The 27850-nt window shown below is 37.4% G+C and overlaps 1 protein-coding gene and 1 long non-coding RNA gene across 7 annotated transcripts in view; one reads left to right on the forward strand and one right to left on the reverse strand.

Annotated features, from left to right (window-relative positions):
• Positions 1–27850, reverse strand: part of HSD17B12 (hydroxysteroid 17-beta dehydrogenase 12) — a 278867-nt gene that overhangs the window by 33634 nt on the left and 217383 nt on the right. For all 6 annotated transcript variants that reach the window (XM_074013910.1, XM_074013912.1, XM_074013909.1 and 3 more), the window contains 3 exons: positions 22991–23098; positions 5869–5933; positions 4967–5011 (listed from right to left, as the gene is read on the reverse strand). In XM_074013910.1, coding sequence (XP_073870011.1) covers positions 4967–5011; positions 5869–5933; positions 22991–23098 — 218 coding nt within the window. The remainder of the gene's footprint in view (positions 1–4966; positions 5012–5868; positions 5934–22990; positions 23099–27850) is intronic.
• LOC141408454 (uncharacterized) lies at positions 1656–3176 on the forward strand. The gene is made up of 2 exons (XR_012423313.1): positions 1656–2311; positions 2621–3176. It is a non-coding gene; the product is annotated as an uncharacterized lncRNA (long non-coding RNA).

Below are 27850 nucleotides of genomic sequence, written 5' to 3' on the forward strand. Positions count from 1 at the left end.
AAACAGCCCTAAACCTGGGAGCGTTACACACAAAATTTCGTCAAGGTGAATGCCTTTCTCTCAGTAAAAATAAGAAAAACACATGCATCATAAAACACCTATTACCAAGTCACTCTGCCATTAGAACTGCCTAAAACATAGATCAGATCACACCTTACATCTGCTTGAAGGCTTTCTGTGGCTCTCTAGCCTGTTAAGCACAGCACTCAAGGACTTGCACAATCATGCCCTAACTTCCTCTTCTTACCTGCTGGTTAGCCACTGCACACCACTCACCTCCCACTGCTCCAGTCAAGTCATTTCCATATCTGAATGGTCACCAGTCAACTGTGCTCAGAGATGTCAACTACATTGATTCTGCATATAGTACAACAAAAACTAATTGGCCAAGCCTCCAGATGATATTAATTCCCTGATCCATTGATTCCATACCTTGAGAGTTTTGATTTGTTTTCTATTAGAAGTACATATCACAAAGGAACAGGAAAATTCAGATTCATACTAAAGATGAATGAAGGGATGCTTATTTGGCTCCATGAAGAAGTGCTTTAAATAGCAAACTCCCTTAGTGCTTTTTAAATGGGATTAGGTTTGCAAAAGAAAGCTTATGTATAAAAATTGTAAGTAGATATCCAGTTCTGCCAATGATACTTACCATCAATATGGCATGCAAGTGTTTAATAAATTAGCATTTGTCTCCACTAAATCATTTCATGGGAACAAGTATATATGCCAATGTCAATAAAGAATGAAGAGGAGGAAGGATGAAGAGGTGGGAGAAGCATTTTATAATTTGTCAAGACATTAAAAATCGTATCTCATGTTTATTTCACCATTATATTTAAAACGCTGAAAGTTACTCTATGGTGCTCTTCGATTTGTGCTGTTTTATCCATACTTTCCCCCATTTGGTCTTTAAGCAGAGACTCACCGTGATGACCACTGACCATGCTGATCTGTGCTCAGATGCTGCATGAAGGATAAAGTCTGTGACCATGAAGCACAGCAGGATGACTGATTCTCACAGATTAAGGCCAGGACCTTGGCTTTCTATCATTAGTTTTCTGCAGACTGCGAGCCAAGGGATGGCATGTTCATGGAGACTGAAGAGGCCAGGGTTTTACACCATAAAAGTATACAAACATGTCAGTGTAGACAAGCAGGAGGTTATAAGAGAAAATACTAATGGATCTAAAGTAAATGGTTTACATGGTTTATCTGACAGAGGAGTTAAAATTATCAGAAGACTACTCTGAAATTAGTTTTAACAATTCTAGAAAATAAAACTGAAACAAACATATTTTATCATTAACTCGGCACAAGATATTATGAAACACATGTACATTGTTTTTTTTTTTGTTTTTTTTTGTTTTTTTTTTGTTTTTTTTTGAGGCGGAGTCTCGCTCTGTCGCCCAGGCTGGAGTGCAGTGGCGCGATCTCGGCTCACTGCAAGCTCCGCCTCCCGGGTTCCCGCCATTCTCCTGCCTCAGCCTCCCGAGTAGCTGGGACTACAGGTGCCGCCACCACGCCCGGCTAATTTTTTTTTTTTTTGTATTTTTAGTGGAGACGGGGTTTCATTGTGTTAGCCAGGATGGTCTCGATCTCCTGACCTCGTGATCCGCCCGTCTCGGCCTCCCAAAGTGCTGGGATTACAGGCTTGAGCCACCGCGCCCGGCCGTACATTGTTTTTAACACTTATTATTTTCAAGCACTTGGCCAAATGTACCAGAAAAGGTATATCAAAATAATAGTACACATTGGTCATTTCAAAAGGCAAAAATTATAAAATATGTAAGTTGTAGACTAGAAGTGATATTAACTTTGATCAAAAACCTTTGCTTGCTAAAAAATAAAGTCATAGTTCCACATATTGTCAAAATCTGTATCAGCTCTGAGTTTAAGAACAACAATAACGTTTTGAGAGCCCTTAAAATGATCTTGGGACTATTAGATATATTCCTATTAGCCATGTTTTAAAAGCATCAATTTTGTGCATGAGAGTCTTGCTCCAGACTCACTCACAGGTCCACTTGTAATTAGTTTACCTCACTTAAACTGAATCTTATATGAGAAAAAAACTTGGCTAATAACAGTAAAGTTAAACATTGAGTTAAACATGTTTTGAATTTCCTTAAACTAGTATAAATGGTTATTGAAAATGGATTTGGCTTTCTATGAGTATGTTCAAATTTCAAGTATCTGACACTGCCCATGAGAATTCTGCCTCAGGCAATTTTTTTTCACTGCTCTGGTATGTATAACCAAGGTACAGTATATTTTTATAGTTACTAATACAATATAAGAAAAAAAGGTGCAGGCTGGGCGCGGTGGCTCAAGCCTGTAATCCCAGCACTTTGGGAGGCCGAGGCGGGCGGATCACAAGGTCAGGAGATCGAGACCACAGTGAAACCCCGTCTCTACTAAAAATACAAAAAATTAGCCGGGCGCGGTGGCGGGCCCCTGTAGTCCTAGCTACTCAGGAGGCTGAGGCAGGAGAATGGCGTGAACCCAGGAGGCGGAGCTTGCAGTGAGCCTAGATCGCGCCACTGCACTCCAGCCTGGGCGACAGAGCGAGACTCCGTCTCAAAAAAAAAAAAAAAAAAAAAGAAAAGAAAAAAAGGTGTTGAGATGCTCACACTCGCTAAGTATTCCTTCCTTTGGCAGGTATTGGCTTGTTTTTTGTTGGCACATACATGTGACATGACTGTAACACGTGCTTAGCAACTAGCAACCAGACAAGTTATTATGAGTGACTATTAAAAATCACACCCATTACTTTATAGTTCCATATTCCCCACACAATGCTTTATCACAACATTTAAGTTCCTCAACTGAAAACCATGGGGAAGACAAAATGGAAACAATTTATCAGTGACAAATAGCGTGCGGATTAAATCTTTGTAAAAATAAGTCACCAGCCTAAGTTTTTGTAGTCCCAATACCTACCACAGTGCTTGCATATAGAAGTCATTTAATAAACAAAAAGCATTTAACAAACTACAAAACACTGCTGAAAGAAATCATAGATGACACAAACAAATGGAAACACATCCCATGATCATGGATGGGTAGAATCAATATTGTGAAAATGACCATACTGACAAAAGCAATCTACAAATTCAATGAAATTCCCATCAAAATACCACCACCATTCTTCACAGAATTAGAAAAAACAATCCTAAAATTCATATGGAATCAAAAGAAAGTTCACATAGCCAAAAAAAAAAAAAAAAAAAGACTACGCAAAAAGAACAAATCTGGAGGCATCACATTACCTGATTTCAAACTACACTGTAATGCCATAGTCACCAAACAGCATGGTACTGGTATAAAAAGAGGCACATAGACCAACTGAACAGAATAGAGAACCCATAAATAAAGCCAAACACTTACAGCCCACTGATCTTCAATAAAGCAAACAAAAACATAAAGTGGAGAAAGACACCCTATTTAACAAATGGTGCTGGGATAATTGGCAAGCCACATGTAGAAGAATGAAACTGGATCCCCATCTATCACCTTATACAAAAATCAACTCAAGGTGGATCAAGGACTTAAATTTAAGACCTGAAACTATAAAAATTCTAGAAGATATCATTGGAAAAACCCTTCTAGACATTGACTTAAGCAAGGATTTCATGACCAAGAACCCAAAAGCAAATGCAATAAAAACAAAAATAAATAGCTAGGACTTCATTCATTAAACTAAACTCTTCTGCATGGCAAAAGGAACATCAGCAGAGTAAACAGACAACCCACAGAATGGGAGAAGATCTTCACAATCTATGCATCTGACAGAGGACTAATATCCAGAACCTATAATGAACTCAAACAAATTAGCAAGAAAAAAACAAATAATCCCATCAAAAAGTGGGCTAAGGATATGAATAGACAATTCTCAAAAGACATATGCAAATGGCCAACAAACACATGAAAAAATGCTCAGCATCACTAATGATCAGGGAAATGCAAACCAAAACCACAATGCCATACCACCTTACTCCTGCAAGAATGGCAGTAATTAAAAAATCAAAAAATAATAGATGTTGGCATGGATGCAGTGAACACGGAACACTCATACACTGCTGGTGGGAATGTAAACTAGTACAGCCACTATGGAAAACAGTGTGGCAATTCCTTAAAGAACCAAAAGTAGAATTACTATTTGTTCTGGCAATCTCACTACTGGGTGTTTTCACAGAGGAAAAGAAGTCATTATACAAAAAAGATACTTGCACATGCAAGTTTATAGCAGCACAATTCGCAATTGCAAAAGCGTCGACCCAACCCAAATGCCCATCAATCAATAAGTGGAGAAAGAAACTGTGAGAGATATATATATATATATATATATAAAAATACATATATATATGGCATATATATACATATATATATGATGGAATACTACTCAGTCATAAAAAGGAACTAATTAATGGCATTTATAGCAACTTGGATGAGACTGGAGACTATTATTCTAAGTGATGTAACTCAGGAATGGAAAACCAACATCCTGTGTTCTCACTCATAAGAGGGAGCTAAGCTACTAGGATGCAAAGGCATAAGAATGATACAATGGACTTTGGGGACTCAGGGGAAAAGGATGGGAAGGGGGTAAGGGATAAAATACTACAAATTGTGTGCAGAGTATACTGCTCAAGTGATGGGTGCACCAAAATCTCACAAATCACCACTAAAGAACTTACTCATGTAACCAAACATCACCTGTTCCCCAATAACCTATGGAAATAAAAATTAAATAAAATAAAAATAAATGAAAAGTCAAATCATACAAGCACCTTCAGTTCTTTATACTTTCTTAAGAAATAACTTAATAGACCACTTTTATCTGGAATACATGTATCTGCATCTAAACAAGAGTAGATGCAGGTGAACAAGTTGATTATGTCAGTGTTTTTAAATAGAAAGAACCAAAAAAGGATGACATCTTTATAACAAGGCTGCTTACCTTACAAACAGAAAGAATATTAATATTTATCATCTTCTTGATCACCTGCAAAAAAATTGAGAATTTTATATATACTTGATGATGAAAGTGACCCTATTAAATATCTACTTAGGCAATCTAGAGAAGCAATCTAGAGAAGCATTAAACATTTCTCCAAATATTGCAGAGATTTTGGAAAAATGACAAGAGCTGGGGTAGAGAGGCAGATTTTATTTTACTCTCAGTGTTATATTTTCCTAACTAAGGTGATAAGTGATGCTAACATGCAGAATCCAAAGTATATGTGCAAGTAAAATCTGGAAGTAAAAAGACACATTAAATCTAAAATAAATAGAATACTTTGCAATCTCCTTTCTGCTAGTATGGAGCATAGAAATCACTGAACCTAGGATTTTCAATAATTTTAAAATTTTTACATAGTCCTTCAATGATATGCTTTTCTCGTTTTCAGTAAAGGATTATGCATGCATCAAGGATGTCACTTTCATTTTGGTAGAGCTGGTTTACCTGAATCAATCATGGTGCTGTATATTAACATATTTGCAATTTTTAAGTTGATGTTTAGAGTCCTAAAACTTAAAACAGAGCTATTTTGATATAACACAAACAAAAATAAGAGTAACAACAAAACTAGAGCTATTATTTGAATCTAGCACTGTATAAGTGAGGTGATAAATATTTTCTCATTCCATCCTTCTAATATCCCTATGAAGCTGCCCATTTTATGAGCAAGGAAACTGAGACTAAGCATGGCTAGGCCCATACCCAGGGAACTCGGGTAGTAAGCAGAAAAGCCAGGGTGTGAACCACAGGCAGCTGGACTCCAGTGTCATAGTGTGAATTGTTATACCAATACTTGCATGCATTCTTTTTGTTACCATGATATACAAAGAAAGACTTACATTGTCCAAGTCAGGAACATCCAAAAAGTATTCAGGATACTCATATGACATTCCCACGTTGTTCACTGAAATAGAACAAGATCATTAGCTGAGTAACATATGTATATTTAAAGATGTATTAATGACATTAAAGATATCAAGACTAATATGATATATATAATGTTATAAAATACTGTTTATGGCTAGAGTAACCTTTTCCACACCTTTCTATCCAAAATCTATCCTTAAAAGTCCAACTCAAACGTCTCTTCCTTCATTAAACCTTCCTGTACTTACCTTACCATCCACCAACTGACAGAACTTATACTTGCCTCTCACTTTCCATAGCCCTTTGGGATTTGTATATTCTGCATCTATCATACTGTTATTTGGAGATATTACTTAACTCTTCTCTAGACCTTAAATTTTCAGAGTGTAGTAGAACGAGTGAAAAAGTACCATGGTCCAGGATACTGGAAACTTGAGTTCTAGTTATAACAGTTTTCAGAAAACATGTGATGTACAATATGCATCACATTTTGTTCTGCTCCAGAATGAGAGCTCATTTAATAATTCAACAAATATGTGCCACACACTTTTGAGTAAGACATGTGCTAGGAACTTTAAAAAGTGGGGGGGAAAATGTTGGCATCACAGAGCATACAATCTAGTAGGAAAAGAAAGAAAGAAACAATTATTTCATGACAGAGCAGAGTGCCATGGGAGCCTTTTCTGCAGAGCCTGCCTTCAACTGGAAAGTGAGGGAAGGCTTCTTTCTGGTGGCCAAGGGAGTGGGTCACACTAAATGTCTCCAATAAACCATCTGTCAAAAGTTGAGGTCATGTCTTAATTTTTCTTTTACCGCACCCCCTTACCTTCCCAATCACCTAAAGTTGGGGCTATAAGACAATTCACAACATATGAATAAACTTATATATATGTAGATGCAATATTTTAATACTTGAATATCCTATGGTTTTCCCTAGACCTGGAAAGACAAAGACAATCCCAGAATAAGGAACATTTGCAGGTATCAATCAATAAATAAAATATCTTAGAATTTATTTCAGCTAAATAAATAACTCATGAGATAGATGATCTATCTATCTGCCTATCTACACTTAATCATCACAACAACCCTATTAGGTAGTTCCTGTTATTATTTTCCTCTGACATGTTAGGAAACTGAAGTTCACAGCAGTTAAATAAATTGCCCAAGGTGATAGAGCAAAGTAGGCCAGGATTCAAACTCAGGAAATTTGGCTTCAGAGACTAGGCTTTTAACCACTCTGTTAAAATCTTCATACACCTTTATGCAGTATTCAATTCAGAAAACAAAAAACAAAAAACTGAATAATAAGCAAAAATCTCATAGCAATGCTTAATAAAATTATGAAGTATTTAAAAAAGAGAAGTTTCAGTTGCAAGCAGATGATGACATTATGATCAGTCTGTTACAGCTTATAAGGAAATATGCCAGATAAACCTGATAGTAGTAACAATAACTTTTCAATAGTCTAACAAAATTAATAGTTTCAAAGGAACTCAGTAAGGGTTTCATATTTAATTATAAGTCAATCACTTGAGGCTGTAAGTCGCAAGATTTTACAACAATCCCACTGAAACCTGTCAGAAAATATGTAAGCAAAAGACAATGACAAAGCAAACTTTATTAAATTAGGATTCATACTCATCTGAATAGGGATAGTATCTAAACATAATTAATAACAGAAGGTCCAAATCCATTTTTATTTTATTCAGTAGGTTCTCCACCCACCAGGCGCCCCAAGATTCAATTCTATAAAAGATCTGTTGCCGGGCGCGGTGGCTCAAGCCTGTAATCCCAGCACTTTGGGAGGCCGAGACAGGCGGATCACGAGGTCAGGAGATCGAGACCATCCTGGCTAACACGGTGAAACCCCGTCTCTACTAAAAAATACAAAAAACTAGCCGGGCGAGGTGGCGGGTGCCTGTAGTCCCAGCTACTCGGGAGGCTGAGACAGGAGAATGGCATAAACCCGGGAGGTGGAGCTTGCAGTGAGCTGAGATCCGGCCACTGCACTCCAGCCTGGGCGACAGAGCGAGACTCCGTCTCAAAAAAAAAAAAAAAAAAAAAAAAATCTGTTAACAATTAGGCCAAAACTAGTTGAAGGTAAGGCTTCATGTTCACTTGACTTTGCTTTAACCACTTACAGAATTACAAAGGATGAATAATTTACAATACAACTAAAAGAAATAGCAAAACCCAAAATATCTGCTAAAATATTGCACATAAACAAAATATTCTTTACATCAGTTTAAGATAACAGAATCTTCCAGGAAAGGCTTTGCCAAGTTGTAATATTCATCAGAATTTTAAAAAATTTCATGACATACAGTAAACTATCTCCCTTCACTCTCCATATCAAGAAAACTTTCTTTAGATTTCCCTCTAACCTATGGGAATATTAATGTTATATTTCAAAATGCAAAGGAAAATTGAACAGTGTAATTATAAATCTTTTAAAATCCAGATTTCATTTTTTAAAAAAAAAAATCTATGAACTTTGCAAGCAGCACAGTTGACTTTGTAATCTTAACATGTACTATAAGTACAAAGTTAAGCAAAGGAAGTCCCTGAATAACTAAGCAAGAAGAGAAGTGTTATTCTGGTTATGGCTGTATTAACAATAGAGAGTCGCTGGGCGTGGTGGCTCATGCCTGTAATCCCAGCACTTTGGGAGACCGAGGCGGGCAGATCACGAGGTCAGGAGATCTAGACCATCCTGGCTAACATGGTCTAGACGGGTGAAACCCCGACTCTACTAAAAATACAAAAAATTAGCCAGGCGTGGTGGCACATGCCTGTAGTCCCAGCTACTTGGGAGGCTGAGGCAGGAGAATTGCTTGAACCCAGGAGATGAAGGTTGCAGCGAGCCGAGATCACGCCACTGCATCCCAGCCTGGGTGACAGAGTGGGACTCTGTCTCAAAAAAAAAAAAAAAAAAATCCAAAAAAACAATAGAGTCTTCAGCTGTGTCTCTGATAATTGAGCAAAGGAAAGCTATCAAAGCTATCTATGCAAACAATGAAAATGTGAACATCTATTTAACATAGCTCTATAAGAAAACATATTTAACCAAAAAGCGTCTGCACAGCAAAGGAAATAATCAACAGAGTGAAGAGACAACCTGTTGAATGGGAGAATATATTTGCAAACTATCCATCTGACAAGGGACTAATATCTAGAATATACGAAGAACTCAAACAACTGAACAGTTTAAAAATCAAGTAAACTTATTAAAAAGTGGGCCGAGGATATGGATAGATATTTCTCAAAAGAAGACATACCAATGGCCAGCAGATAAATGAAAAAATGCTCAACATCACCAATCATCACAGAAATCCAATCCAAATGACAATGAGGTATCATCTTACCCCAGTTAGAGTAGCTGTTATTAAAAAGTCAAAAAATAACAGACGCTGGCAAGGATGCAGAGAAAGCGGAATTCTTATCCACTGTTGGTGGGAATGTAAATTAGTATAGCCACTATGGAAAACAGTATGGAGGTTTCTCAAAATATTAAAAATAGAACTATCATATGATCCAACAATCCCACTACTAGTATTTATCCAATGGAAAATAAATCAGTATATCAAATAGATACCTGCACCCCCATGTTTATTGCAGCACCATTCACAACAGCAAAGATAAGGAATTGACTTAAGTGTCCATCAACAAATAAATGGATAAAGAAAAATGTGGTATATATACACAATAAAATACTATTTGGCCACAAAAAGAATAAAATCCTGTAATTTATAGCAACATGGATGGAACTGGAGGTCACTGTGTTAAGTGAGATAAGCCAGGCACAGAAAGACAAATATTGCATGTTCTCATTCATATGTGGGAGCTAAAAAAAGTTGGTCTCATGGAGGTAGAGTAGAATAATAGATAGCAGAAGGTGGGGCAGGTGTTTTGGGTAGGTGAGGGATGAAGAGAGGATGGTTAGTGGGTACATATAGTTAGATAGAAGGAATAAGTTTTAATGTTCAATAGCAGAGTAGGGTGAGTATAGTTAACAACAATATATTGTATATTTCAAAATGGCAAGAAGAGAGGACTTCTAATGTTCCCAACATGTAGAAACGATACTCAAAGTGATAAATACTTCAGCCACCCTGACATGGTATTACACATTCTCTGCATGTAATAAAATATCACATGTACCCTATAAATATGTAGAAATAGTATGTATCAGTTAAAAAAAAGAGAAAACCTGTTCAACACTGAGAACTTTAGTCCAAAAAAATAAATAGTATCGTGGAGAAGGGCTATGCTTTTATAAAAAAAGTACACACAATGAAACAACGTTAAAGCCAGAATAAGGCTGTTAAGAGCGCTGAGTCCAATTTTATGAGGTGAAGTACACACCAAGGTCACAATGGCAATTTGTCCTATTCTAGGGATTAGGACTCCTACATTCCCTCCTGCACTATTAGTTCCACCTTTTGCTTGTGGAATGAATGATATGCATGATCTCCCTACCACAGGTAATCACTTCAGAATGCTCTTATTTAGGAGTAAAAAGAAAAACTGTTGCTCTCAAATACTTATTTCCATAAAATGCAGAACAGTGCGAATCTTTTGGAAAAAGCAAACCCACTGCAATTTTATTTTGAGACATCAGGTGGCAGCAATAACCAAACAGCAGGCAAAAAGCTTTCAGGGAATTGCAAAAGGAAGAGAAAGAACAGGCTTTGAGTAGGAGTGAAGGATGGAAATACTCCCATTATAATTTAGTCTCATTAAGAATGGGTTCACGCAATGCCATCTTTACATATTACAGGATTCATTATAGGATTCGCCAAACCAAACAATGGCACATGTTGCTCCAACATTATTCAGATAGTTGAAAATCCCTTCTAAATGGTTGCGTCTTAAATTAGCATTATACATGTTTATTAGTGAGTTTTCTTGAATTCTTCAAGTGAGGCACCAGAGACAGATTTAAACATTTTTTTCAGTGACCCGAAAAACCTTTTTATTGTGTAACAACACATGATGCCTCTCAGGAAACAATAGATAGCTATGTCATCACGGAATTCCCACCACCATCCCAGTCACTGTAGGGTGTTGGACAGCAACAAAATCTTTCCCATTGGTTTCTGACTAGAGGTCTAAGACTGGGAAGAGTTCAACAGAAGAGATGAGGCAGGCAGAGAACAGAGGTGAAAACAGACTAAGAATAACACCAAAGGAAGTGGAAAGAAAAGGTGGTGGAGGGCAGAGGAGCCATCCTCTTAAGAGTCGATCCTTGCAAAGAAGAACTGACAGAGGCCATGCTTAGCTACGCTCTCCTCGGCCCCCATCCAGAACCTCAAAAAACACTAATATCATTGTGTGTTGCATTTTAAAGACACAGGAAATCCACAGAGTAATTCTGAATTTTATGTGTATATATATATATATACACACACACACACATACATACACACACACATACACACACACACATATATAATTTCTAAATTATACTGCTTTAAAAATCATTTCCAAATTTCACATTCTTAAAAAAAAGAATATTTACAAGATTTCTGTTTCTTCTAAGTTCGTTTGCTGCTGATCTCACTGAACTTAGAATCCTTTCTCAAAGCCAGCTGCTATAGAGATATAATGATGTCATCAGAAAATTAGATTTTTGGTATCTGGGTTGGGCGTGAGAGAGGAGCAAACAATAAATTACTAGAAATTAAAAATCCATTTGAACAAACAATTCTAACAGATACAGGTAGCCCTCTACAGATCACCTTCAACCTGCTTCTTTTTCCAGATTAATCGGAGATATAGGAAATTAAGGTGGTTTACAAATATGTTGCCTAATGGCCGGGCTTCCCAACATACATCAAATAATGCAAAGTATCCCCTCCTGTTTCCTTCTCATTGTATCAAAGCAGAAAGTTTATATTTCAGTAACATTTGTGGTTATAAATGCTAATCCAGTTCCAGCACTCACAGTTAATGAAAAGAGATTTAGATTTTAAAAATGCTGCTTCCTCACTATATTTCAAAACAAACAATTTTTAAAACGGACACTTTACTAACAGTGTATATACCAAAAGTGGGGGAAACTTCCTGTCTTACATTTTTGAGCTAAAAGAGTACAGACCCCAGAGTCCTAACAGAACCAGGTTTCAGTCCCAGCTCCACTACTACCAGCTCCTAACAAGAGACTAGTGATTGCCTCATTGTCCTTAGACACAAAATGGGGATAGTAATTTAAGAATTAGATGAGATCATACACATACAATCTTTAACCCAATGCCTGGGACACAGTAATATGTTAATAAATGGAAGAGGAAGAGTTGTTATTGTTGTATGGTCATTTATTCAACAAAAATTTATCCAACTCCTATTTTGTGCCCAAGCCCAAACTACCCTGCTTTTATTACGTATGACCAGCATCAAAGTGGAGAGATCCTTCTGAGAGAGTGGACTCCGGGCATCAGTTAACCAGAGCTGCTGCTCTTTACACTGATTACATTTATCCTCATTGCTCCTCTACCCTCTTTATTTCATTCAATTAGATCCACTCTTACAGCCTATAGAGAGAGTTTGGAAAGTGATGCAAAGTAAATTCCATCTTTGCCTTATTTAACATATTGCTTTAGCTAGCACATGTTCATACTCTGACAGATGATATTTGGAACACCATGTAAAACATTTTGCAAACTTTACAGTTTTCATACACTTGTGAGTAGCAATTTCCAAATAAGAGAGAGTTTACAAGACTTTAAATTTGCAGTGCTTTAATCAGAAATTGAAAAATTAAGACTGAATCAGAAGCAACAATAGAACATTTCACTTCTACTGTTTAATTATAAATTGCTACATGATCTTCATTACAAAACTAGGTAAGATTTGCTATACATAAAATTGGAAGAGGGAATGAAGAAAGATGACATGAGGTTGGTAGTTAAATGTTAGCTGGTGGGAAGAACATTCATCAATTTCATGACTTACAGTTCTATTTATATTTCTGAAATAACAGAGCTAATTACCCAGTTTTAAGTAAAAGGTTCTGCTTTAATTAATACCATTAGCGAGTGGTTTTCAAGTAAACGGAAATAAACATGAATTCTAAAAGTCCTATGCTCACTTTACAAATCCAATCTCAGCCAACGTATCTAATGGAACTACAAGGCACTATACTTAGTCTGATAATGTTCCTGATGAGTCTCCTAGCACATTAAAAAAAAAAAAAATCCATACACCTATTCTGTTTGCCATGATTGTCTACACCAGGCTTCTTCAACATTTAACACAAAGAAGGTTCCCTTCTAGCAAGGAAGGGCATGTGTGCCCAGCGACTCAACTACTTGAATCCCTACTTGGCTTTCTCACCACTCTCTTAAACTTAACATATCCCAAAGTGAAATCATCATTTTTCTCAACAGACTTTGTTCCTGATCCAGGGTTTCTTGTCTTAGGGAAACGGTACCCTGTCGCTCAAGTCAGAACCTGGAAGTTGCTAACTGCTAGTCATCTAATTCTGGATGATGTCTAACTCTATAACTGTTTCTTATCTGTAAAATGGACATAGAAATATCAATATCTACCTTATAGCGTTGTTGAGGATTAAATGAAATTCATTAGCATGGTGGCTGGCATGAAAGAGTGCTCAATACATGTTGGCAATAATGATTTAAAAAACACAAAACCATTCTTCTACTTTCCTCCTCCTCCTCCTTCTTCTTCACTCAAGACCTCCGATGAGGACCCTCATCAGAAATTGGTGCTATTTCTATTTCCTAAACACCCCTCTTCATCAGTTCACTTCTGCTATCCTCCTAATGTAAACTATCATCATCTCATGTCTCACTGCTGAAATAGTCTTACTGGCCTCCTCCTATCAATTCTTGTCTTGTTCCATGTGGGAGTCAGAATCTCTCTAAAATTCTAATATGTTGTCAAGTCATGCTTACAATTCTAAAATGGTTTCCCATTGTAGGAAACTTATGGTCTTGCTTTTCTCAGACTTTCATGATCTGGGTCTGCTTAATCCCCAGAATCATCTCTTGCTACTGTCCCCTTTGAAACCTCTGCTCTGGATTCACAGGGCTTTTGTCAGTTCTACCGACACACCAAGCACATTCACCTCAGGCCTTTTGTACATGCCGTTTCCTCCACCTGGAAACCCTTCCCATGTCTATTCTCCCAGTATTATTCAGCCCTCAGGTTTCCACTTAAATATGACTTTCTCGGGGATACTATCTGTGACACCCTTAGCTTTCTCAGTAACATACTCCTTCATTACATGCAACACATTCCCACCTCTTGTTCCATGGCTATCTTCCAGAAAAGCAGAAACAGTGTTTCTTTTGTCTACTGTTATAGCTCTGGAATTTTACTTGTTTAAAGAATTGTATACGGTTGATTGAATGAATCAATCAACAAAAAGGAAAGAAAAGGTACTGTACAGTTAACATTTTGTCTGATCTTTGTCAATAGGATGGCGGTTCTAAACCACTGGAATTTCCTGATGAGAGTGTCTTTCTTATTCATGGCAGGCCCTTGGATCGCATCTGTGTTTTTATTTTTAAAACTGATACATGTTAAATGTACAAGTTTTCAGGGTACACGTGATAATTTGGTACATTCATATAATCAAATCAGGGTAACTGGGATATTTATGACCTTAAATCTTTATCTTTTCTTTTGGTAGGAACATTTGAATTATTCTCTTCCAGCTATTTTGAAATATACAATGGATTATAGTCATCCTGATGATCTAACCCAGGTCTTATTTCTTCCATCTAATTATACAATTGTACCCATTAATCAATCTCTCTTTATTCCCACCCCACCATTCCTAGCCTTTGGTAACCACCAATGTACTCTCTATCTTCATGAGATCTACTTTTTAAGCTCACACATGTGAGTGAGAACACGTGATATTTGCCTTTCTGGGCTTGGTTTATTTCAGTTAACATAATAACCTCCAGTTCCATCATGTTCCTGCAAATGACAGGATTTCCAGTTTTTTTTTTTTCATGGCTGAATATTCTATTGTGTACATATACTATATTTTCTTTATCCATTCACCTGCTGATAGATTCTTAGGTTGATTCTATATTTTGGCTACTGTGAATAGTGCTGCAATAAACATAGAGTGCAGATATCTCTTCAATATATTGATTTTCTTCCTTTTTGATATATACTCAGTAGTGGAATCAACACAACCCAGGATGGGGGTTGAACACCAGAAAGACCAACTCTGTGACTAGAGGGCTGGGGCTTTAAGCCAGCCCAACCTAAAGAAAAGAGAGGAGGATTGGAGATCAAGTCAAACCACATGGCCAGTGATTCAATCAATCATGCCTACTTGGGTAATGAAACCCCCAATAAAAACTAAAGCCCGGTAGAGCTTCCTGGTGGCTGAACACAAGGATGTGCCTGGAAGGTAAGGTGTCCTGACTCCACCAGGACAGGGCTTAAAACCTCTGTGTTGGGGACTGCCCCCAGACCTTGCCCTGTGGTGTCTCTTCATTTGACTAATCCTGACTTTTGTCCATCATAATAAAACTACAAGATCATGAGTAGAGTGCTTTCCTGAGTTCCATGAATCACTCTAGCTAATTATTGAACCCGAGGGTGTCATAGGAACCCATGAATTTGTAGCCAGTTGATCAAATGTATAGATAGTCTGAAGATCTCCAAACTTGTGGCTAGCATGTGAAGTGAGGGCAGTTTTGTTGGGGGCTGTGTTCCTGAACCTGTGGAGTCTGCAGTAACTCTGGGTGGTTAGCAACAAAATGTGATTGCAGTATTACAAAAGGGAAGTTTTGGAAGTGTTTTATACCCTTGGAAAGCACAAAAGTTATATCCTGCCCTTTCCCCAAACTCTCATCCCATGATCCTCCTATAACCCTTTCCTATATACCTAGAATAATAGCATCTGCCCTTTCTTAAGCCTGATCCTCATATACTGGGTGACAGAAAAAAAGGGTTGGGGGTAGGGATAATAATTCCAACTACATGAAGTTTACCTTTGGTGCTCTCTCAACATTTTATTTTGTCCTTCTGCGTGTCTACATCTCTGCACCCCACTGATTATCAACCTACCACATAGTTTCCTTTTTTAAGATTATCGTTCTCCATTTTAAAATGACTTTTCCATGTCTTTCACTAACTAAAATAGCCAACTGACCCAGCAAGAAGTAGACAAGGAATAAACTGAATATACTAGTTCCAATAAGAATGAAATGACAGGTGCCATTATCCCTTTAGAGGTATTTACACTTCAAATGAGAGCAATTGAAAACGATTTGTAACACTGAGAACAGCAAGAAGAGAATCTGTAGCATTATGTATTTCTAAAGCCTCTAAAGAAATAAGACCCTTTTATTTGTGACTTCCTTAATCAACAGGGAGCAGGAAGCTGCATAAACTCCTAGTATGCTCCATTTCCCTTCCTTCCAAGCAATCCTAGAAAAGTTTTCCTCAGCACTGTTCCTGTAGTGCTTTGGTTCTCTCTCCTAGGCCTACATCTATTCCTCTTCCTTTGCTTCTCTGGGGACTGAATTATAAGGAAGCCATCTCTGGATCCCAAACCAATTAACTGGGAGTTTGCCATTTGGAAGTTAACTAGTCCTTTCCCCAAGTAGCTAATAATACTCTTGGGTCTTTTGTTAAGAAACTTTGAAAATATAAGTATACACAGAGACAGAGTTACTCTGATCTTAACTCCGATGGGTATCTTTGCTCAAACTAACTTTTAGTTTAGAAAATAAAATATTTATATTCAACGATTATCTATCCCAGAACCTTCTGGGAAACATCAGGTTTTCGGGAGAAAAATGCAACACAATTGCTTCCCCAAATCCGTAAGGTTTAATGAGGAAAGTGGTTGCACAGGGAAGGATAACAAAGAGTTTGCATTCAGCTGAAAAAGGAAGGGCACTAATTAAAAAATAATTCACCAAGAACATTAGTGGAGCAAGTGTTCACTTATAAAGGGCACAGGAAGAAAAGAGAATAATAAGTTCTATTCCAGCTTTGGCAATCAATGATTCTTTGCAATCAACTGACCTTTATTATCTACACATGTTGTTGTTAAAATGAGGCTTCTTAAAATTATGAGCAATGCGTATGGAAAGAATCAAAAAAGTCGACGGATGACAAAAGTCCTGAATGCACTAAGCCAGTAGTGCAACACAGGTCACCTTGTACCAGCTGATTCTCCTGATGCTACAACTTGTATACGCCATTAACACTATGGGCAGAGAAGGCCTTGAGAGCATCTGGCATGGGGAAATTCTTGTCTAGAATGTATTAAAAGCTTGAATAAAGCTTTGGTTGATTTTTTAAATGAATCGCAAACTAAGTATATTTTTCCAAGAGGACCTTTCTTTCTCCTTCTATAATACAGAATCTCACGAAGTTAAAAAAGTCATAGTAGTGGAATTTGAAAAAAGTATTGTCTGTGGCATACTTCAAATCCAAGCCTACTCCTTTGGCCTTGGTAAATTACGCCTCCCTGAGATGTATTGTGCAAAGTCCTCCAAACCAATCTGGAGCACACATGAGAGTCTCTCCTAAGGAATCAAGTAAGCATTACAGCAATCACACTTTGTTAACCAATTGTTTGCTTATTCAAAGCAGTAAGGATGTCATTTTCTCTAAATAGCCAAAGTTTTATAAGCTTTCTGAAATCTGTATTTCTTGGCATTTGCCTGAAAGAAGACAGTAGATGCTTAGTTTTTTTACGTAATGGAGTTAAGAATCCAACTTCTCAACCTTAAGCATTTATAGTCTCATCAAGTTATGGTGACCTTTCAGGATAAATTCTCACAATTCATGGCTGCTTTCTTTCCACTTATCTTACTAAAAACTTAATGTTTCTTTCACGACTAAGGGCTTTAGCATTTTCCTTTATAATTCTGAAAATATTAATTTTCTTTATTAAGCACTGACTGTTTGGTGCTTAACATTATTCAAACAAATGGGGTGTACCCTGGTGATTTATTTTTCTTATTATCCTTACTAGTTTCATTAAAACTTGGTAGAAAAAAATTCCTTCCTATGACTTAATATGGATTCCTAGGTCTTACTAGAAATCAATCTATACATAGAATATTTTAAGGAATGTTATAAAAGTGAGAATTGCATAAGCAAAGGAAGGAGACTAAGTTATTTTGCCCTTACTAGACAGAGGTGAGAGTAGGTGGGATCTGGATGGGGATGAGGGAGAGAAGAAAGTTGATGGAGCTAGAAATTCGGGTAATCATAAGAGTAAGAAAACATACATATCAGACCTCCCCACAACAAGTTCTAGAGGGTTATACCCACACTAGTGAAAGAACCATAAGAATGGAGTTGAAATATGACCTAGTAATAAAATTTAACTCACAGAAGTATTTTAATAGTTCCATCAAAAATCTTGAGAAATTAAAATTACAATCCAAGTGTAAAATATTTGCTAATAAATGTCAATAATAATTACATAAATCTTATGATTAAGGAGACATTTGTGGTAGAGTAGGAAGAAAACTAAACTTACAGCCCAGCTAATGAGATAATGTATGCAAAAGTTCAGCTATACACTTTAAAGGTTTATGTAAACATTAACTATAATTATTTTTATTATTGATTTGCAACCAACTAGAAATCAAAATCAAAGTTGTGTGAGTATCTTTCAATAAGTATCCAATCTGAACTGTTTAAGGGCAGTATAACTTTAAAGCAGGGTTTCTCAACCTCAGCACTACTGACATTTTGGACGGATCATTCTATGCTGTGGGAGGCTGTCCTATACACATTATAGGATGTGTGTTTAGTAGCATCCTTGAACTTTACCCACTAGGGAACAGTAGAACTACCCTCCCCTAGCCAAGAAGGACAATCAGAAATGTTTCAGAACATTGTCATACACTGCAAAATTGTCCTTGGTTGAGAACCACTGCTAAATGCTAAGAAAAATCAAGAAATTATACTTACAATTCTCTCATACAAACTGAGGATGAGAGATGGCCAAGGTGAACTAGAGTTGAGATGTCAAATACAGTAACCACTGGTCACATGTAGCTACTGAGCACTGAAAGTGTGGCTAGTCTGAATTGAGACATGCTGTTAAGTGGAAAACATATACTAGATTTCAAAGACTTAGTATTAAAAAAGAATGCAAAATATTTTAAAATTTTCTTGTATTGATTATATATTGAAATATTAATAATATTTTAGATATAATAGGCTAAAATAAAATACATTACAATTAACTTCATCTGGGCCAGGCGCGATGGCTCACCTGTAACCTCAGCACTTTGGGAGGCGGAGGCGGGCAGATCACAAGGTCAGGAGATCGAGACCATCCTGGCTAACACGATGAAACCCCGTCTTTACTAAAAATACAAAAAATTAGCCAGATGTGGTAGCGGGTGCCTGTAGTCCCAGCTACTTGGGAGGCTGAGGCAGGAGAATGGCATGAATCCAGGAGGCGGAGCTTGCAGTGAGCCAAGATCGCGCCACTGCACTCCAGCCTGGGTGACAAAGCGAGACTCCGTCTCAAAAAAAAAAAAAAAAAAAAAAAAAAAAATTAACTTCATCTGTTTCTTTTTACTTTAAAAAAAATGTGGCTATTAGAAAAGCTAAAATTACTATGTGGCTTGTGTTACATTTCTATTGAACAGTGCTGAGTTCATGCAGAAAACTATCGCCTGCTTCATGCTATCTATTCCAGGCAGCCTTTGATGAGAAGGAAGGAACTCAAAAGAGCTCTGTCTTCAGTTTTCTCTTTACATTCTCTCCATTCTCCTTGGATGATCTCCAGGCCCACTGCTTCAATGCAATTACTACTCATAGATGACTAATCGCCCAACTGTATCTGTAGAACAGAGCTCTACTGAAATCTAGATACATATATACATACACATACACACATATATATATCTCCAACTATCAACTTAACAAGCCAACTTAGACATCTTAGAGGAACCCCAGATTTCCAGTTTTAAATGATCTTGACTCCCCAAAAGGCTCCTCCTCAAGGATTCTTCATTTTAGTAAATGGCAGTGTTGATGCAGATGCTCAAGCCAGAACCTGAAAGCATCCATAAATTTTCTCTTCTTCTTCCCACTTGGAATCTCTTACAAAGTCTTGCTTCATCTACTTCCTTTATAAATGTTTCTGGAATCCTTCTCTTTCCTACCCCACTGGCTAGGCCAAGCTACCATTATTTTTCCCTGTATCAACTCCCCTGTCCCCCACATACTCTTATTACACCCTGTCCTTCCCTACTCAAAACATTTATCCCATAGATAACTATTTTTCTTATTAGAACATTACAGTACATAAATAATGCAGTATAGCTTTCCTTTTTTTTTTTTTTTTTTTTTTTTTTTGAGACAGAGTCTCACTCTGTCACCCAGGCTGGAGTGCAATGGCGCGATCTCAGCTCACTGCAACCTCTGTCTCCCAGGTTCAAGAGATTCTCCTGCCTCAGCCTCCTGAGTAGCTGGAACTACAGATGTGCGCCACCCTGCCCAGCTAACTTTTGTATTTTTAGTAGAGATGGGGTTTCGTCATGTTAGCCAGACTGGTCTCAAACTCCTGACCTCAGGTGATCCACTCGCCTTGGCCTCCCAAAGTGCTGGAATTACAGGTGTGAGCCACTGTGCCCAGCCCAGTGTAGCTATCTTGTTCATTGTTGTATCTCTAGTTCACTGACTGATGAAAGAATGAATGAATGAATGAATGAATGAATGAATGAATGAATGTGGAGGGGCACAAATTGTTAACTCACAGCAACTTACTAAGGAACTAGGCTATCAAAACAATGGTTCATTAGTGTATGAGGCCTGGGAAAATATCAGTCCTTATGTCTAAATATCCGTGCTTATGCATTGATACAAGTGCTAGGATTCTAGAAACAGGGGAAAAGAGTTTAGAGACCATGTGTCCTGTATGCTCATCCTCAACAGATCTATCATGCCTAAACTCATATTGAAGCCTTTCCATATAGGGGGCAGGAAAGAACAGCTAAAGAGTTCCTTGTACAACCCTCCAGCCCTGCAGCAACCTGATGCCCAACATTTTCCAATGCCAATGCCATAGTCCCAGAGCATCTGCAGTTTCTGCGAAAAGCAGCTAAAGTTTATGTAAAACTAAACACAATTGTGATGAATTTAACTATTTCTGAAAGCAACTCAATCTCTAAGAGCACAAGTTCAAGAGAAGCAGTAAAATTTTCTCCCTCAGTCTCTTTTCATTAGGGATTCTCAATCTCCCTTCCAGCCTAAGCTAGCCTGTATCCCCTAGTCCACCGCTAGTTTGAAAGAAGGTTAAGAGAAGTAAGACAGCTTCCATACTAACCTTAAGTTATGATTGCTGATTTGGATTTTTACAGATGTCGGTGGTGACTTATGCATTCCAGATCTAAGCTGAGGAAGTCAAGATTTTTTACAGATGTCAGTGGTGCTCTATGTATGTCAGATCTAGGCTAAGGAAGAGGAAATTGTGAAGGACTCCCGGCAATATGTATATTTAAGAACATGCAGACACAAAGGCAAAAACCAGACCTGTGTTCTCATTCATTTTTGCCTACTGGTCTTCCTATAAGTGAGGGAATAGTGGTGTCAGTATACGGGGCATGGTGATGTGTGATATGGACCAGGCAGGAGCTGGGAAAGGATAGCATGTGAAAGCCATGGTTAACCCCAGGTGCAACAGTAGTATGTGGGGCTATACTTGTTTAATTGATTTTTAACAACTGTCTTATCTATTATGGAAATTATGTAAAAGACCATTCTTTTATAGAATGAGGAAGGGAGGTGGGGTCTTTATGACTAAAGAAATGTTAGAAAATGTTTTAAAAAATTATCTTAATTTATCTGACTTTTATAGCCCAACTAAACAAACAATGGCAATTAGTTGGTTCCCACCAATTTTGGCAATGGGATAAACAGATTTAATGAGGAAGTTTAGTTTTTTTCGGAACTAGATGCCCTGTTTCTTTCTAGAAATGACTCTCAAAGAGTGGTGGGAAAGTTAACAAAGCCCTTTTTTTTTTTTTTTCCTATGCAATTTTCTGAATTGTTTCCATAACAAAGTTCAATAATATGATTATCCAAATAAAAGCATCTGTTTCTGGTAATAAGAGCAAGGTAGCTGAGATGTAACAAAAAGGGGTATAAGAAAAAAAAATACAAGACTGAACCCCAGCTGAATCACTCAATCTTTATGTGTCCTTCCCTTCTAAACAATCTGTTTTCAACTGGAGCAGAGCTCCACAGAGCAGATGAAATTTGGTCAGGGTGGAGTGGGAATCTTATTTGTATTTTTTTTTTATAAAGCAGAGATATACATATAGTACATAATTGGATATACAGTGTATTTTTGGTATTAAAATTTCATGAGAGTTGGATTAGGAGAAATCTCTAAAAAGTCTTCTCGGGGGGTAATAGTGAACAAAAGGCTGAATAAACTATTCTAAGCCTTCATTTCCTCAACTGTATGGAAATGAGTCAGCACCATCCACCTTAAAGGATTATTGCACTATAACTACCATCAGTCCTATTATCTGTGAGCTCCACATTTATGGATTCAACCAACAGCGGGTCAAAAATATTGGGGAGAAAAGAGACAAATCAAAAAATTGGGGGGGATAAATTCCACAAAGTTCCAAAAACCAAAACTTGAGTTTACCAGCGTGTCTACACATTAAATCTGCACAAATGAAGTGAAAATGAAGTGATGTGTAGGCATTGTTTTAGGTATTATAAGTAATCTGGAGATGATCTAAAATATACAGAAGGATGTGCATAAGCTATATGCAAATACTAAGGCATTTCATATAAGGAACTTGAGCATCTGCAGAGGTCCTGGAACCTATACCCATAGATACCAAGGGACAACTGTATATCTAAATATACACAGAGAATAACAGAAATAACAAGGAAAATAACCAAAATTGTATGTTGTCAATACAGAACTAAAAACACAAATTCAAACGTATCATGTCATCTAGTGATATTATTCACTAATAATGTCTTAGGTAATCATAATACAATTTTCTCACTAGTCATTTTACCACTTAACATCCAAAGTCATAAAGTCAAATAATAAATATAAGAAGAATCTATAAATGTGGCCAAAATACAAACCTAAGATGCCGATTTCAAGACCAGCCAAGCCTGTTTTAATTTTATCATAAATATCTTCTAATGTGAAGTCAACAGCAATGGTTCTTGTCTCCACTTTGAATTTTTCTTCTAGGGAAAAAGAAAACACAAATGGGGAGAGTAGGGAAAATTAGTACATGGCAGTGAAGATTAAAGCATTTGATAGCATTATCCTTTCAGACGTTTCCACCCCCCCAATTTGATACAAAATTTAGACCAGGATAAATTTAAGCAATCATGAGACCATGATTGATGATATAGGGCCATGAGAGATATAGGACCATGAGAGATGATATAGGGTCAACACATTAGTCCTGCAATAAAAATTCCAGTGTCATCACAGAGAACTGGCTCAATGTTCCTTAATCAGTTCTTCTTTTGTAAATCAATAATGAGAATTACTTTTAGACCCTTAGGTACAAATAATAAAACATGATTCATATCATAAAGTTATATACTCTTTAAATATCACTGGCTTTGTGATTTTAATTGTAAATTGGTGCTCTATAACTTCAGGAAGAAGTCTTCATGTTGTAAAATATTTTAAAGTGTGATACATTAAAACAAAAAGTCTATCTTATCACAACGGAAATAAAATGAAGAGGATCTTATTATAATTTGGGAACTTGGTTAATAGTTAATAATCACTACATTTTAAAATCCACACAAAATGCACAGTAATAAAGACATAAAGTGACCCAAGAAACACCTCAGTGTTCTACTTTACACAAGTCTATTAAGGTCCAAACAGTGCTGATGAAAATAATAGCTTCAGAAATGAGACCCTGAGGAACAAAACTCATCTGAGTTAATGTACAGTATTTACTTTTGCCTTCACTAGTCAGCCCCTGTGAAGAGATAGCACAGGCTTTGAGGTCACACAGACATGAGCACCAATTTCATTTCCACACATATTTGCAAAATGACTTTAAGCAAGTCACACATCTTCTTTGAGCCTCAGCATCCTCTTGCGAAAATGAAGATAATTCTACCTAACCAATGACGTGAGGCTCACATGATACCTATGGTACACAGAAGGCAGTCCATAAAGGCTAGACTTTCTTTCTCTCCTCAACCATCTCCACTCAGTTTACTTAGCCAAGTCCAGTGAGCTAGGAATGCTTATTCTTTAGAACTTGCAGAGAATTCAAAAGAATTAATTTTAAAATCCTGCTTCCAAAAATAAATCTTTCTTCAGTCAAAGTCAGTGTCAGCTCATCACAGAGTATGCGGGATTAATCCTCGTAGGAAGTATCTGTTCTTGACCTAAAAGGATTTCTGTCTAAAACTAAAGAGCTGGTTCATGAGAGATCTGATCCTTAGTCAGACTCAGTGAAAAGTACTGACCCTAGGTAGAAATCCACGAATAAACTGAAAAGAAGAATTGACCTAGAAAATACCTTATTTGGTGTTAAAGGTATACTTACTGTTCTAATAAAAATGAGTTATATGTGTGCTCATGTAGTGGGAAATTAGACACAGAGCTATAATTTCACAATAGCTGGTCTAATATGTCTACTTTAACATTTCACAGAATTTACCACCAGTAAATAAAGAATGCTGATTTTGTTACAGCCACAGATTCACAAGGGAAAACAAAAAGCCCCAAAACAAAAGGTTAAAAATACCTTTGATTAAATGAAAAACTTCATTCGAGAATAACATAACGTAAATTTATCTATTTATTTTGAAAAGCAAAGCATTTTTCCATACTAGTATTATGTATTGACATTCAGGAAATGTTCTATCAATAAAAGCCACCTCACAACTCCTGAACCAAATTCACTCTTCTGCATCTCACAGGATTAGATGAATGTACATACTTACATTGTAGAGTTTTGTATAGATATGTTGCTAAAAAGATTCAATGACACTTTTACAAAGAATGTTATTTAGTATTGAAACAAAGCAAGCTCTTTGTATTCACATTAGGATAAGCAAATGGCTTCTGGTACAAGTTTTTCAGGTTAATTAAAATATCTGAATTCATACCTAGATTTCCCAGAATCATAGATTCTGGAAAATCTAACTGAAAAGTGAACACTGCCTTTTTTAAAAAACAACTTTTCTTCACTGCCTCTATTGTGAGCCTTTCCTTTTTTTTTTTTTTTCTTTTAAGAGATTGGGTCTCAAGCCTGGGCTCAAGTCTCCTTAGTAGCTGGGACTACAGGCACACACCATCGTTCCCGGCTTTTCCTATTTAACATAGGTCAGACCATGATACCCACCTCTTCACAAACCTCCAGAGATTTCCATCTCACTCAGAGTAAGAGCCAAAAGGCGTTGGCAACAGCCTAATAAACAGTGTGAGTTTACTGAACTCACCTCCAGCTACTCTCCCCGTTGCTCCTCAGTTCTAGCCATAGGGGATCCTAGCAGTTGTTTAGATACAGAATGTTGTCCACGTACACTCAGAACTTAAACTTACCATTCCCTATGTTTGGAATGCTCTTCCACATCCCTTGTCTCTGTTGGGTCCTTGAGCAAATGTTACCTTCTCAGAGAAGCCTGCCTTGCCCACCCTTTAATAAATGCAACCATCTCCCCAGCACTCCTCATGCGCTTCCCTGCTTGATTTTGTTCCATTGTATTTACTACCTTCTAATATGCTAGGTAGTGTATTTTAATAATGTACATGCTTGTCTATACGTCTTGACTCAAATTAAGCTTCAAGAAGACAAGGACTTGGTTCTGTTTTGTTTAGTTGCTCAACAATGGCACAAATGATCTGGGATCTTTCCACCCTCCTCTTTTTTCCCTTAGGCTGGCTCCTTTTCTGGAAGGCCACTGCCATTCCATGCATCGCATGCAAACAACAGTGTTTGGAGGCAGAAATCGTATGTCTCTGTGATATGTCCCTTTTATAGAGAGAAAATTTCCCCAGAAGAATCCAGCAGACTCCCACCACGTTTCCTTTCCAAGGATTATGGTATGTGCATGCTACTGACCAGGGGCATGGGTGGGTGGGCTTTCGGAATTCTATGAACTGCCTCCACCTCCACCATCGAGTTCTGTCAATCAAAGATAGATGTGCATATATAAGAATAGGACAGGAACTGTCTCCTTCTGGGCCAAGGCAATTGAATAAGAATTATAATGGGGGGTTCTAGAAGGCTAAGGTGGGAGGTAGCTGGCCTATGTTACAAAGGAAAAGCCGAGAACGATGGTGTGTGGCTGTAGTCCCAGCTACTCAGGAGACTTGAACTTGGGGCTTGAAGACCAGCCTAGAAGTAAATCTAGGCATCTTCCCCCTTCCCATAGCCTATCACCCTGCATGTGACCCTGCCAACAGGAGGCAAGACAAATGGACAAGAATCCTCTAACTTTAAACATCAGCACAAGGGTGAATTAAGCACCTGAAACAGAAGTAGATACCAGATACCCATAACACAGCCCTCATTTCCACCTTCACACCTCCCCAACCTGTTTTTTTTCATAAAACCACTAGTCTACCACTCTCCAACAGCCCACCACTAGGGAAGAATAAGCACCTTACCAAAGCTTTTGGAGTAGTACTTCTGGAACTCTGATCCTTGACTGACTACAAAGGTCTAAGAAATGACGCAGCCTCTCTCTGTTTTCCAGAGTAGGAGTTGAAATAAGTTAAAATCAATATCCTACAAGTGTGTGGGATAAAGATGCACAAACAATTGGATTTGGAGGTTGCAATGAACATGAGATGAGCCACACAATCGCCCCTTCAATGAAACTGATGTTGCCCTAATTGTGGGAGCATCACCAGCAGAAAGCTTTTGGGTGTCAGCCTCAGCTGCAGAGTTACCTTGTCCAGGATCACGCTCTTTCCATAGCATCCTCATCCAATGGCTGATCCAGGTGAACGTTTAAAATGATTGGACAGCTTGTACCTACAAGATTCTGATTCCAGAAGTATAGTCTGTTTATTATCTTATTTTTCTGTTCTTTCACAATGCCCTAGATTTAGTTATTCTAGATCTATAATGGGTTTTAATGTTTCTAGTAATGGAAGTCTACTTTGTTGTTCTTCTTCTTTAAAAATTTATTGCTTATCCTCACCTGTTTAGTCTCTGTTTTGATTGGGATTGCATTAAACATTTCGATTAAAGAATGACAATGTGGCATTTCCTCCGGGCTCTCCATTTATTCAAATGTTTTGTTTAAATGTCTCACAGTAAAATCTTGTGATTGCAAATTCTTAAAGAATTAAAGAATTCCATGATGAGAATAGTACACACCATTATATACAGATATGCAGTACTATTGATGCCTATTGACAAGCTGTCGGTATTTGAAATTGTATGAGCTGGCATCCCACTACTTACAGTTGTGGTTACATATATACAGTCATGACCCATCCCAACTTTATTTTCAGATGAAAATAATTCTCAGATGGTCTTGACCAACTGCCTCTCAGCCCAGTGGCTAAGACCAAACACCAAGAAGAAAAAAGCTGGTATGAACTACTCAAGGCAGTCAACTAACTAGAAATGGAGGCAGAAATGCAACTCTGGCATGAAAAGCGGGGAATGAAGCTAAGCTACACTGATACTATTCACTCCCTTTCTATCTACTTGCTCCACTGAAAACCAGATAACTACAATTGTGGAAAAGCAGAAAGCAAATATTATTTACAACAATAGTGCCATAGAATAATGAATATTGTCATTGGCCTCAAACCATTCCATCACCTGCAAGAGCACATGCCCCACTCCTACAGTCACACTGCCGTTTACGACACAGAGTATTCAGAATTCATTCAAGGTCAAGTCTGGAATTGACAGAAAAGGAACTGAACCCTGCAATAGTCTCAAGATGCTGCTGAAACACCTCTCAATATTAAAACTCACACACTTTTAGGTGCAA

The sequence above is a fragment of the Macaca fascicularis genome, chromosome 14 (assembly GCF_037993035.2).
Source record: "Macaca fascicularis isolate 582-1 chromosome 14, T2T-MFA8v1.1".
Taxonomy (NCBI): domain Eukaryota; kingdom Metazoa; phylum Chordata; class Mammalia; order Primates; family Cercopithecidae; genus Macaca; species Macaca fascicularis.